This window comes from Motacilla alba, chromosome 4 (genome assembly GCF_015832195.1).
Source record: "Motacilla alba alba isolate MOTALB_02 chromosome 4, Motacilla_alba_V1.0_pri, whole genome shotgun sequence".
Classification (NCBI taxonomy): Eukaryota; Metazoa; Chordata; class Aves; order Passeriformes; family Motacillidae; genus Motacilla; species Motacilla alba.
This window is the reverse complement of record NC_052019.1, coordinates 1,251,993-1,266,314: the sequence shown is the minus strand read 5'-3', so window position 1 is coordinate 1,266,314 and position 14,322 is coordinate 1,251,993. Positions and strand designations below refer to the sequence as shown.

General features: G+C 47.0%; 1 protein-coding gene across 4 annotated transcripts in view; it reads right to left on the bottom strand.

Moving 5' to 3' along the window:
- The window catches only part of EXOC6B (exocyst complex component 6B), a 376,533-nt gene that overhangs the window by 153,413 nt on the left and 208,798 nt on the right, over positions 1-14,322 (bottom strand). For all 4 annotated transcript variants that reach the window (XM_038134227.1, XM_038134228.1, XM_038134230.1 and 1 more), the window contains one exon: positions 6,464-6,532. In XM_038134227.1, the coding sequence (XP_037990155.1) occupies positions 6,464-6,532 (69 nt within the window). The remainder of the gene's footprint in view (positions 1-6,463; positions 6,533-14,322) is intronic.

The following is a 14,322-nucleotide window of genomic DNA, read 5'->3' as shown; positions in this document are numbered from 1 at the left end:
GGGACCATTTTGGGACCATTTTGGTTCTTCTTGGGTTCATTTTGGGACCATTTTGGGCCATCTTGGGTGCATTTTGGGACCATTTTGGTCCATCTTGGGTTCATTTTGGGACCATTTGGGTTCATCTTGGGTTCATTTTGGGACCATTTGGGTTCATCTTGGGTTCATTTTGGGACCATTTTGGTCCATCTTGGGCTCATTTTGGGACCATTTTGGTCCATCTTGGGTTCATTTTGGGACCATTTTGGTCCATCTTGGGTGCAGCCCTGGCTGGGCTCTTGTGCTGCCCAAGGTGGATCCATGGAGGAGATCCTTTAATAAATCCCTGCTTTATTCTTTAGCTCTGCCCAGCCTCTGCTCTAGCTCAGCCTTCCCAAGGCATCACAAGGGCCACGTCTGTGCCCCTTGGGACTGCTGGAAAACCCTTTCCATGAAGGAATTTTCCCAATATCCAACCTAAACCTCCCCTGGCCATTCCCTCTCATCCCATCCCATGTTCCCCCCTGTCCCTTGCAGGGACACCACCACCCAGTCCCCCGGCACCATTCCCACCTCCAGAAGGAGACAATCCCACCCAGACCCATCCCACAGGTCTGCTGCTTCCCCCGACACATTTCTGAGGATCAATCCCTTTTTCTGATTAGAAAGACAATAAAAAATCCCCAACGCAGAGACAAGCCCATTTCCATTATGTGAAGCAAAGCAATTCCATGTCTTGGCCTTGAAATCCGTGGAATGCAACAATTTGGAATGTTCCAAACTGCCCCATCCACCAGCAGAAGCTGCTGACCCTTCTCAGAACACATTTGTGGACAATCACACCAGCAAATGCATAATAAATCTAAATTAAATCCATATTAAATCCCAATTAAATCCACAATAAACCCATATTAAATCCATATCAAATCCACATCAAACCCACACCCTCGTGTCAAACTGAGGCCTGGCAACCCCTCCAATGGGATTCCCAGCCCCATCTCCATGATCCCAGTTCCTCCCTAAAGTTTCCCCAAATAAAGTGGCACTTTCAGCCCCCCCCAGGCCTTTCAGCTCCCTCCTAATTCCCAATGAACAAACTCCTGCTCCAGCTCCCAGCTCCGCCTGGAGCGCTGGGATATTCCTCCAAGATAAACACAGCCACACATTTTGGGGAGGGGAACTCCTCATTCCAAGAAAATCTCATGGCAACGTGGCCAAATGACCTAATTATGAACAGATGAGGGGCACAAAAAGATGTTTTATAGGAACGGGGCTTCTGACAGTTCTTTTCCTTCAGCAAACCCGTGTGGATCTCTGGAGATGCCGGGAACTGGGAAACAATTCCCTCTCCAGGCTGGGAAGGGAGGAAAGCTGGCAACACAGCGCTCCTTTCATCTCCTGCCTGGGATTTGGGTTGCCCAACCACAGGGGAAGAGCCCCACGACAGCTCCTGGGCTCCAACAGCCTGGAAAAGGGATGCAGGTTCCCTGGAATGGCAGATTCAGGGCTTGGATGCTCCTGGAAGCATCCCTAAAATGGAAAGCTGGAGGGTGAACTGCAAAGGTCCCTAAAAAGAGATGAGGCTCCACAGGTTCCTTGGATCAGGAAATTCAAGGATCAGATGCATTCCTGAAATTCAGAATTGGAGGGTGAGCTCCAAAGGCCCAGGAAAGGAATGCAGGTTCCTTGGAATGGCAAAATCAAGGCCCGGATGCTGCTGGAAGCATCCCTGAAAGCCGGAGTTGGAGGGTGAGTTCCAAAGGTGACTAAAAAGGGATGAGACTCCACAGGTTCTGTGGGTCAGGAGATTCAAGGATCAGATGCATTCCTGAAATTCAGAATTGGAGGGTGAGATCCAAAGGCCCAGGAAAAGGGAAGAGACTCCACAGGATTCTTGGAATGGCAAATTCAGGACTTGGATGCTGCTGGAAACATTTTCAAAATTCAAAGTTGGAGGGTGAACTCCAAATGTCCAGAGAAAGGGATGAGGCTCCACAGGTTCTGTGGATCAGGAGACTCAAGGCTTGTGTGCATCCCCAAAATTAAAATCTGGAGGGTGAGATCCCAAGATCCTGGAAAAGTGATGCAGATTCCTTGGAATGGCAAAATCAAGGCCTGGATGCTGCTGGAAGCATTCCCAAAATGAAAAGTTGGAGGATGAGTCCAAAGGCCCAGGAAAAAGGCAAGAGACTTGGGATGGCAGATCGAGGGCTTGGATACTCCTGGAAGCATCCTCAAAATGGAAAGTTGGAGGATGTGTCCCAAATGTCCCTAAAAAGGGATGAGGCTCCACAGGTTCTAGGGATCAGGAGATTCAAGGATCAGATGCATTCCTGAAATTCAGAGTGGGAGAGTGAGCTCCAAAGGCCCAGGGAAAGGGACGAGACTCCACAAGTTCCTTGGAATGGCAAATTCAGGACTTGGATGCTGCTGGAAACATCCTCAAAATTCAAAGTTGGAGGGTGAGTTCCAAATGTCCCTAGGAAGGGATGAGGCTCCACAGGTTCCTTGGATCAGGAAATTCAAGGCTTGTGTGCATCCCCAAAATTAAAATCTGGAGGGTGAGCTCCCAAGGCCCAGGAAAAGGGATGAGACTCCACAAGATTCTTGGATCAGGAGATTCAGGGCTTGGATGTTGCTGGAAGCATCCCAAAAATTCCCAATTCAAAGTTGGAGGATGAGCTCCAAAGGTTCCTTATCTGCCTTCCTTATAAATTAATATTTTAAAACACCAATGTACTCAGAACTGCCAGGAGCCAGCCTGTGGGAACAGGAGCTCTCCGGGACAGCTCCAAGGAACCATTTTCAGTTAAAAAACAAACTCCTGGCACAATCTGTGGGAATTTTTCCCTCAGGAATCTCGGAGTGGTCTGGGCAAGGGGTGGATTTGGGGATGGCAGCAAAGCTGCTCCTGTCAGACAGAGCTGGCAGGGCAGGGGAGGTCTCCAAGCTGCAGCAAATGATCCATTTCCGAGGAATTCCTGCCCAAAAACGCCTCCTTTTCCATGGAATAGTGAAATTATTGTGGCCAAAGAAGAATTCTTGGAGCAAACAGCGTCGCAATCCGACCAATTCCTGCCCCAAACTCTCCAATCTTTCAGGGAATAACGAAATTGCTGCATCCAAAGGGGAATTCTTGGAGGAAACAGCATCAGAATCCAAACAATTTCTCCCCCAAAACTCCTCCATTTGTACAGAATAACAAAGTTACTGGATGCAAAGAATCCTCGGAGAAAATGGTATCAGAGAATCCAACCAATTCCTGCCCAAAACTCTCCCATTCCCACAGAATAACAAAATCACTGCATCCAAAGGGGAATTCTTGGAGCAAACAGCATCAGAATCCAACCAATCCCAGCCCAAAACTCCTCCATTCCCATGGAATAACAAAATTCCTGCATGCAAAGAGGAATTCTTGGAGAAAACAGCGTCAGAATCCAACCAGTTCCTGCCCAAAACTCCTCCATTTCCAAGGAATAATGGAATTCCTGTACCCAAAGAGGAATTCTTGGAGAAGACAGCATCAGAATCCAACCAATCCCAGCCCAAAAATCCTCCATTCCCATGGAATAACGAAATTCCTGCTTGCAAAGAGGAATTCTTGGAGCAAACAATCCCAGAATCCAGCCAATTCCTGCCCAGATTTCTCCTACTTCAATGGAATAATGATGTTAATGAATCCAAAAAATTCTCCGACATAATGGAATCAGAGAATCCAAACAATTCCTGCCCAAAATTCCTCCATTTCCAAGGAATAATGGAATTACTGCATCCAAATAAGTATTGTTGGAGCAAACAGCATCAGAACCCAACCAATTCCTTCCCAAAATTCTCCCATTCCCACATATAATAAAATTACTGCATCCAAAGAATAATTCTTGGAGCAAACAGTGTCAGATTCCAACCAATTCCTGCCCAAAACTCTCCCATTCCCACAGAATAATTCATTTTCCTTGGAAAAACAGCATCAGAATCCAATCAATTCCTGCCCAAAATTCCTCCATTCCCAAGGAATAATGGAATTACTGGATCCAAAGAGGAATTCTTGGAGAAAACAATCCCAGAATCCAACCAATTCCTGCCCAGATTTCTCCTACTTCAATGGGATAATGAAGTTAATGAATCCAAAAATTTCTCCGACATAATGGTGTCAGAGAATCCAAACAATTCCTGCCCAAAAATTCCTCCATTTCCATGGAATAATGGAATTCCTGAGTCCAAAGAATAAATCTTGGAGCAAACAGTGTCAGAATGCAACCAACTCCACCCCAAAACTCTCCCATTCCACAGAATAATTCATTTTCCTTGGAAAAACAGCATCAGAATCCAACCAATCCCAGCCCAAAACTCCTCCATCCCCCTGGAATAACAAAATTCCTGCAATCAAAGAGGAATTCTTGGAGAAAACAATCCCAGAATCCAACCAATTCCTGCCCAAAACTCCTCCATTTCCAAGGAATAATGGAATTCCTGTACCCAAAGAGGAATTCTTGGAGAAGACAGCATCGGAATCCAACCAATCCCAGCCCAGAAATCCTCCATTCCCATGGAATAACGAAATTCCTGCTTGCAAAGAGGAATTCTTGGAGCAAACAATGTCAGAATCCAACCAATTCCTGCTCAAAATTCTCCCATTCCCACAGAATAATTCATTTTCCTTGGGAAAACAGCATCAGAATCCAATCAATTCCAGCCCAAAATTCCTCCACTCCCAACGAATAATGGAATTCCTGGATCCAAAGAGGAATTCTTGGAGAAAACAATGTCAGAATCCAACCAATTCCTGCCCAAAATTCTCCTACTTCAATGGGATAATGAAGTTAATGAATCCAAAATATTCTCCGACATAATGGTGTCAGAGAATCCAAACAATTCCTGCCCAAAAATTCCTCCATTTCCATGGAATAATGGAATTACTGCATGCAAAGAATAAATCTTGGAGCAAACAGTGTCAGAATGCAACCAACTCCACCCCAAAACTCTCCCATTCCACAGAATAATTCATTTTCCTTGGAAAAACAGCATCAGAATCCAACTAATCCCAGCCCAAAAATCTCCATTCCCATGGAATAACAAAGTTAATGAATCCAAACAGGAATTCTTGGAGAAAACAATCCAAGAATCCAACCAATTCCTGCCCAGATTTCTCCTACTCCAATGGAATAATGAAGTTAATGAATACAAAGAATTCTTGGAGGAAACAATTCCTCCCCTAAATTCCTCCATTTCCAAGGAATAATGGAATTGCTGGATTCAAAGAGGAATTCTTGGAGCAAACAGTGTCAGATTCCAACCAATTCCTGCCCAAAACTCTCCCATTCCCACAGAATAATTCATTTTCCTTGAGCAAACAGCATCAGAATCCAACCAATCCCAGCCCAAAACTCCTCCATTCCCATGGAATAATGGAATTACTGGATCCAAAGAGGAATTCTTGGAGCAAACAGCATCAGAATCCAACCAATCCTTCCCCAAACTCCCCCATTTCAGTGGAATAATGAAGTTAATAAGGTTAATGAATCCAAAATATTCTCTGACATAATGGTGTCAGAGAATCCAAACAATTCCAGCCCAAAAATTCCTCCATTTCCAAGGAATAATGGAATTACTGCATCCAAAGAGGAATTCTTGGAGCAAACAATCCCAGATTCCAACCAATTCTGGCCCAGATTTCTCCTACTTCAATGGGAGAATGAAGTAAATGAATCCAAAATATTCTCCGACATAATGGAATCAGAGAATCCAAACAATTCCTGCCCAAAACTTCCTCCATTTCCAAGGAATAATGGAATTACTGCATGCAAAGAATAAATAAGAATAAATCTTGGAGCAAACAGTGTCAGAATGCAACCAACTCCACCCCAAAACTCTCCCATTCCACAGAATAATTCATTTTCCTTGGAAAAACAGCATCAGAATCCAACCAATCCCAGCCCAAAAATCTCCATTCCCATGGAATAACAAAGTTAATGAATCCAAACAGGAATTCTTGGAGCAAACAGCATCAGAATCCAACCAATCCCAGCCCAAAACTCCTCCATCCCTATGGAATAACAAAATTCCTGCATGCAAAGAGGAATTCTTGGAGCAAACAGCGTCAGAATCCAACCAGTTCCTCCCCAAAACTCCTCCATTTCCAAGGAATAATGGAATTCCTGGATCCAAAGAGGAATTCTTGGAGAAGACAGCATCAGAATCCAACCAATCCCAGCCCAGAAATCCTCCATTCCCACGGAATAACGAAATTCCTGCTTCCACAGAGGAATTCTTGGAGGCAAATCAAAAAACTAAGGAATATAAACACGTGGAAAGTTCCGGATTTGGGAGAGCCGGAGGAAATTCCCGCCGCGTTTCCGTGCCCTGCGTGGAGAATTCCAGAGATTTTCCCCCAGCCCGTCCACCCCTGGATGCACATCCCCGGATGAAGGAGGGAGGAGCAGACCCACGGAATTCCCCAAGGCAGGAAAATCCCGGATTCACTCACCAGGACGGAGTAGATGTGGAGGCATCGATAGACCGGGGAGAAATCCACCAGATCCTGGGCTCCAGGCACCTGAAACAGGCGGAAAATCCATGGAAAACGAGGGAAACTCGCCCGAAACCCACGGATGGGGAAGCGAAACTGCGGGAAATTTAATTGTGGATAAGGGCAGCACTAAAATATCCCTGAGAGACAAGTGAAATCCTTAAAAAAATCACATTTAAATCAGTTTGTCACTCAAAAAAATCACATTTAAATCAGTTTATCGCTCAAAAAAATCACATTTAGGGGAATGAAATTATTTAAAAAATCAAATTTAAATAATAATTACACTAAAAAATCCCATCTTGGTGAGTGCAACTCAGAAAACATTCATTTATAAATAGGTAGAACTGCAAAAAAATTAATTATGGATACGTGGAACTTGAAAATATCCCAGAGAGACAACTGAAATCCTAAAGAAAATCACATTTAAATCAGTTTCTCGCCCAAAAAAATCACATTTAAATAAGTTTGTCATTCAAAAAATCACATTTAGGTGTATGAAATTATTTTAAAAATCAAATTTAAATAAGTGTCACTCTAAAAAATCCCATCTAGGTGAGTGCAACTCACAAAAATTTCATTTATAAGTGAGTAGAATGGTAAAAATTTAAATATGGGTAAGTGGAGCTTGAAAATATCACAGAGGGACAAGTGAAACCCTAAAAAAATCACATTTAAATCAGTTTCTCACTCAAAAAAATCACATTTAAATCAGTTTATCATTCAAAAAAATCACATTTAGGGGAATGAAATTATTTAAAAAATCAAATTTAAATAATAATTACACTAAAAAATCCCATCTTGGTGAGTGCAACTCAGAAAACATTCATTTATAAATAGGTAGAACTGCAAAAAAATTAATTATGGATACGTGGAACTTGAAAATATCCCAGAGAGACAAGTGAAACCCTAAAGAAAATCACATTTAAATCAGTTTCTCGCCCAAAAAAATCACATTTAAATAAGTTTGTCGTTCAAAAAAATCACATTTAGGTGTATGAAATTATTTTAAAAATCAAATTTAAATAAGTGTCACTCTAAAAAATCCCTTCTAGGTGAGTGCAACTCACAAAAATTTCATTTATAAATGAGTAGAATGGTAAAAATTTAGATATGGGTAAGTGGAGCTTGAAAATATCACAGAGAGACAAGTGAAAGCCTAAAAAAAATCACATTTAAATCAGTTTCTCACTCAAAAAAATCACATTTAAGTGAATGAAACTATTAAAAAAAATCAAACGTAAATAGGATTCACTAAAAAAATCCCATCTAGGTGAGTGCAACTCGCAAAAATTTCATTTATAAGTGAGTAGAACCGCAAAAAAATTTAAATATGGGTGCATGGAACTCTAAAATATCACAGACAGACAACTGAAATCCTTTAAAAAATCACATTTAAATAAGTTTCTCGCTCAAAAAAATCACATTTAGATGAATGAAATTATTTAAAAAATCAAATTTAAATAAGAGTCACTAAAAAAATCTAGGTGAGTGCAACTCAAAAATTTCATATATAAGTGAGTAGAACGGCCAAAAATTATGAATAAGTGGAACTGCAAAACATCACGAAGAGAGACAAGTGAAAGCCTAAAAAAAATCACATTTTAATAAGTTTATCGCTCAAAAAAAATCACATTTATTTTGTGGGATGGGATTTTGTGGGATGAACTCCTCTGTGAGGTGGAACTGGAGTGAAAGAATTCCTTCTTGGGAATTCCTTCTTGTGAATTCCTTCCTGAGAATTCCTTCTTGAGAATTCCTTCTTGGGAATTCCTTCTTGAGAATTCCTTCTTGGCAAGGAATTCCTTCTTGAGAATTCCTTCTTGAGAATTCCTTCTTGGGAATTCCTTCTTGTGAATTCCTTCTTGGGAATTCCTTCTTGGGAATTCCTTCTTGCGAATTCCTTCCTGAGAATTCCTTCTTGGGAATTCCTTCCTGAGAATTCCTTCCTGGGAATTCCTTCCTGAGAATTCCTTCTTGGGAATTCCTTCTTGGGAATTCCTTCCTGAGAATTCCTTCTTGGGAATTCCTTCTTGCGAATTCCTTCCTGAGAATTCCTTCTTGGGAATTCCTTCTTGAGAATTCCTTCTTGAGAATTCCTTCTTGGGAATTCCTTCTTGTGAATTCCTTCTTGGGAATTCCTTCTTGAGAATTCCTTCTTGGGAATTCCTTCTTGGGAATTCCTTCTTGGGAATTCCTTCTTGGCAAGGAATTCCTTCTTGAGAATTCCTTCTTGGGAATTCCTTCTTGGGAATTCCTTCTTGAGAATTCCTTCTTGGGAATTCCTTCTTGGGAATTCCTTCTTGAGAATTCCTTCTTGGCAAGGAATTCCTGGCTGGGAGGGCGGGCAGGGGCTGGGCTGGAATTCCCAGATTTGCTGCGGATCCCTGGAGTGCCCAAGGCCAGGCTGGACCCACCTGGTTCAGTGGGAGCTGTCCCTGCCCACGGCAGGGGTGGAATTGATGATTTTTAAGGTCCCTCCCATCCCGAGCCATTCCATGATTCCACGAAATTCTCCCTGTGCCCGGACGAGCGCGTCACACGGCGGCCCTTTCCCCCGCTCACAAATTCGGGGGTTTATCTGCTGTTTCAACATCCACACACATCTGAAAGTTCACTGAATTTAGCGCTGAAGAAGCGCCCGCGCTCCCTGAGCCAGAGCTGCGCTGCCAGCGCTCCCAACAATCCATAAATCCCTGGTTTTGGGGCCGTGCCGATGCCACGGGAGCTCGGGCCGCGCCAGGGCAGGGCTGATGGCTCCCCCGGCACCCCGTCCAGCCCAATCCCGGCTTTCATTCCTCGTGATTCCCAGAACAAAGGATTTATTCATCTCGTCCCAACACTTCCCAGTCCACCTCCCGATCTCATTCCCAAATCCTGCAGCAGGCACGCTCCCGGAGCCGGGAGCGGGGCAGGGCTCTGGGAACACCGGAGTGGGGTTCAGCAACCCCTGCAGCACATTTAACCCCGGCACGGCCGGGCTGCCACGGAACCCGCAGCCCTGGCTGCCGCCAGCACAGCCACGGCTCGCAGCTCGGGAGAGCTCTGCCCTGGGATTGGAAAATTTGGGATGGGAGGGTTAACTTGGGAGAAGAGGGTTAACTTGGGATAGAATTGTTAATTTGGGATGTGAGGGTGAATTTGGGATAGGAGGGTGAATTTGGGAGAGGAGGGTGAATTTGGGATGTGAGGGTTAATTTGGGATAGGAGGGTGAATTTGGAATATGAGGGTGAATTTGGAATATGAGGGTGAATTTGGGATGTGAATTTTATGAATTCGGGATACGAATTTTAATCTGGGATAGAAGGGTTAATTTGGGATAGGAGGGTTAATTTGGGAGAGGAGGGTGAATTTGGGATGCAAGGGTTAATTTGGGATAGGAGGGTGAATTTGGAATATGCGGGTTAATTTGGGATGCAAGGGTTAATTTGGGATGTGAGGGTTAATTCGGGATACGAATTTTAATCTGGGATAGGAGGGTTAATTTGGGATAGGAGGGTTAATTTGGGAGAGGAGGGTGAATTTGGAATATGCGGGTTAATTTGGGATGCAAGGGTTAATTTGGGATGTGAGGGTTAATTCGGGATACGAGGTTTAATCTGGGATAGGAGGGTTAATTTGGAATAGAAGGGTTAACTTGGGATAGGAGGGTGAATTTGGGAGAGGAGGGTTAATTTGGGATAGGAGGGTTAATTTGGGAGAGGAGGGTGAATTTGGAATAGGAGGGTGAATTTTGGATAGGAGGGTTAATTTGGGAGAAGAGGGTTAATTCGGGATACGAGGTTTAATCTGGGATAGGAGGGTTAATTTGGGATAGGAGGGTTAATTTGGGAGAAGAGGTTTAATTTGGGATGCAAGGGCTAATTTGGGATGTGAGGGTTAATTTGGGATGCAAGGGGTAATTTTGGATAGGAGGGTTAATCCTTGGGATAGGAGGGTGAATTTGGGAGAAAAGGGTTAACTTGGGATAGAATTGTTAATTTGGGACGTGAGGGTTAATTTGGGATAGGAGGGTGAATTTGGGAGAGGAGGGTGAATTTGGGATGCAAGGGTGAATTTGGGATGTGAGGGTTAATTCAGGATACGAGGTTTAATCTGGGAGAGGAGGGTTAATTTGGGATAGGAGGGTTAATTTGGGATGCAAGGGGTAATTTTGGATAGGAAAGTTAATTTGGAATAGAAGGGTTAATTTGGGATAGGAGGGTGAATTTGGGATGCGAGGGTTAATTCGGGATGTGAGGGTTAATTCGGGATACGAGGTTTAATCTGGGATAGGAGGGTTAATTTGGGATAGGAGGGTGAATTTGGGATGCGAGGGTTAATTTGGGATGTGAGGGTTAATTTGGGATGTGAGGGTTAATTTTGGATAGAAGTGTTAATTCGGGATACGAGGGTTAATTTGGGATACAAGGGTTAATTTGGGATAGGAGGGTTAATTTTGGATAGAAGGGTTAATTTTGGATAGGAGGGTTAATTTGGGATATGAGGGTTAATTTGGGATACAAGGGTAATTTTGGGATGTGAGGGTTTGGATCTTGGCTCCGGGTCCATTCTGGTGTAAAGCAGGACACGAGCACAGGTTCTGTCCCTCAGTGAGGGTGGAAACCCTCCAGACTGGAACACCAGGAGTTCCAGAGGAGCCAAATCCGGGGATGTGGGAACCATCCCAGAGCTCCGCTGATGGGAATCCATGGATGAGCTGGGACACAGGGACACGGGACAGGACCCAGAACCCACAGGGGCTCCACTCCAGGAAGGGCAGGAGCAGGGTGGGGACTGCAGGTGACACAAACGTTCCAGGAATTGTCCCTAAAACTCCACGGCTGCCCCCAGCCACGGCTCTGCTCCAGTCCGGCTTTGGAGTCCTCAGGACAAGGATCTGGAGCTGCTGGAGAGAGCCATGGGCACATCAGGGAGCTGGAGCCAGGCTGGGAGAGCTGGGAATGCTCACCTGGAGAAGGGAAGGCTCCAGAAGAGCTCAGAGTCCCCCCTGAGCCTCCTCTTCTCCAGGCTGAGCCCCTTCCCAGCTCCCTCAGCTGCTCCAGCCCCTTCCCAGCTCCCTCAGGAACTCTGCAGCCCCTTCCCAGCTCCCTCAGGAACTCTCCAGCCCCTTCCCAGCTCCCTCAGGAACTCTCCAGCCCCTTCCCAGCTCCCTCGGGAACTCTGCAGCCCCTTCCCAGCTCCCTTGGGAGCTCTCCATCCCTTCCCAGCTCCCTCAGGAACTCTCCATCCCTTCCCAGCTCCAATCCCTTCCCTGGGCACGCTCCAGCCCCTCCAGGTTTCTCTTCTCATGCAGAACCCAAAACTGGAATGGCTCCACTTCCACTGGAGAGGTTTTTTAGGCCAATAAATCCATAATTCTCTTTCCAAAAAGGACAAATCCCCAGGAGGGTTCACTCTGGTGGCCCAGGGACAGGACCAGGGAATGCCTGGAGCTGTTCCAGGGGAGGCTCAGGCTGGAGGTCAGGGAAGGGTTCCTCATCCAGAGGGTGCTGGCACTGCCCAGGGAATGGGCACGGCCCCGAGGCTGCCAGAGCTCCAGGAGCCTTTGGACAGAGCTCCACGGATGCCCAGGCTGGGATTTTGGGGGTCTGGGAAGGGCCTGGGGTTGGATGGATGACCCCTGTGGATCCCTTTCCATCCAGGATATTCCCTGATTCTATGAGGAAGGGACATGGGGAACGCTAAGCTGATCAGGAACAAAGTGCTCGCTTTTCTCTCCTCCATGGGATCTCCACCAGGGGATCTCTTCCATGGGATCTCCTCCATGGGATCTCCTCCGTGGGATCTCCACCGTGGGATCTCCTCCAAGGGATCTCCTCCACGGGATCTCCTCCAAGGGATCTCTTCCATGGGATCTCCTCCATGGCATCTCTTCCATGGGATCTCCTCCACAGGATCTCCTCCAAGGGATCTCTTCCATGGGATCTCCTCCATGGCATCTCCACCGTGGGATCTCCTCCAAGGGATCTCCTCCATGGGATCTCCTCCACGGGATCTCCTCCATGGGGGCTCCTCCAAGGGATCTCTTCCATGGGATCTCCTCCATGGGATCTCCTCCACGGGATCTCCTCCAAGGGATCTCTTCCATGGGATCTCCTCCATGGCATCTCCTCCATGGGATCTCCTCCACAGGATCTCCTCCAAGGGATCTCTTCCATGGGATCTCCTCCATGGGATCTCCACCGTGGGATCTCCTCCAAGGGATCTCTTCCATGGGATCTCCTCAATGGCATCTCCCCCACAGGATCTCCTCCATGGCATCTCCTCCATGGGATCTCCTCCATGGGATCTCCTCCAAGGGATCTCCCCCACAGGATCTCCTCCATGGCATCTCCTCCACGGCATCTCCTCCAGGACCCCTGGCCGGGTGCACCCAGGGGTCCCGTGGCTGCTTCCCTCCCCCTCTGCTCTTCATCACCACGGACAGCGGCCACGGCCCACCCTGGCACCAGGACTGGGATGGGGACAGCCCCTCCTGCCCACCCCAGCTGCAGGGTCACCTCCTGTGAGGTCACCAAAGTGCCACCACACCCCGAGATGGGATTCACCTGCTTGAGATAGGCCAGAACCATGGAATCATGGAATGGGTTGGGTGGGAAAGGACCCTAAATCCCATCCCACCCCATCCAAGGGCAGGGACACCTCCCACTGTCCCAGGTGGATCCAGCCTGGCCTTGGGCACTGCCAGGGATCCAGGGGCAGCCCCAGCTGCTCTGGGAATTCCAGCCCAGCCCCTGCCCACCCTCCCAGCCAGCAATTCCTTGCCAAGATCCCAGCCCAATCTCCCCTTTCCCAGTGGCAGCCATTCCCTGCCTCCTGTCCCTCTGTCCCTTGTCCCCAGTCCCTCTGCAGCTCTCCTGGAGCCCCTGCAGGCCCTGCCAGGGGCTCTGAGCTCTGCCTGGAGCCTTCCCTTCTCCAGGGGAGCATTCCCAGATCTCCAGCCTGGCTCCAGCCCTGCAGCAGCTCCGGGGCCTCGTTCCCTGCTGATGTAGGAATGTGGAGCCCACCCAGAGGGTCCCAGAGCAGGGCCCAGGAGGGCTTAGGGCTGACCCCACAATTCCATCCCCATGGAGGAAGGTGTGACCCCACCCCGCTCTGGATGCACAGCAGCCATGGAAAGGAGGGAATGGATTTGCAGGGAGAAAACAAAGCCCAGAACCCACTTGAACATCCCCAATTTCAAATTTCCAGCTTGTCCTTGGTCCCCTCCCTGGCTGCTCAGGGGCTGTCACAGTCAGGGTGACAAACACCCCCCGTCTCAGGGACTGGCTGGAGATGAAAACATCATTTTCCTGACAAAAGAGGCTTCAACAAGCAAGAAAAACCATCCAGAGGGGCAGACAGAACTTCCCAAAAGGTCCGGGACACGGCTGCATCCCAAGGAATGATGGACACATCCAAAGGCTCAAACCCCCCAGGTCTGGATCTCCCAGCTGCCTTTCCTGAAACACGGGGCTCAATTCCATGGGGAACATCCCAAATCCCAGGTGAACCACCACTGGGAGGAAGGAAAAACCAACACCGTCCCCAGGTTATGGTTTGTGGTTCCCAAAACCCTCTGTCAGGCGCCAGGAAGCTGCAGCAGGAAGGGAAGAAGGGAGCTCATCAAGGAATTCAAATTTCCAACTCCCATCCTGACACAACCCCTTATCCAAAGACAAACCAGGACAAAGGAAAAGGCCAAAAATTGGATAGTGGAGCCATGTTTCCATGAGGGATGGATGTTCTCCAGGGACAGACTGGGGCGGGCAGTTCCCAATCCTTGGCCTCTCTACTGAGCCCAGTAATGGGAATAGGGAGAAAACCACAAAAC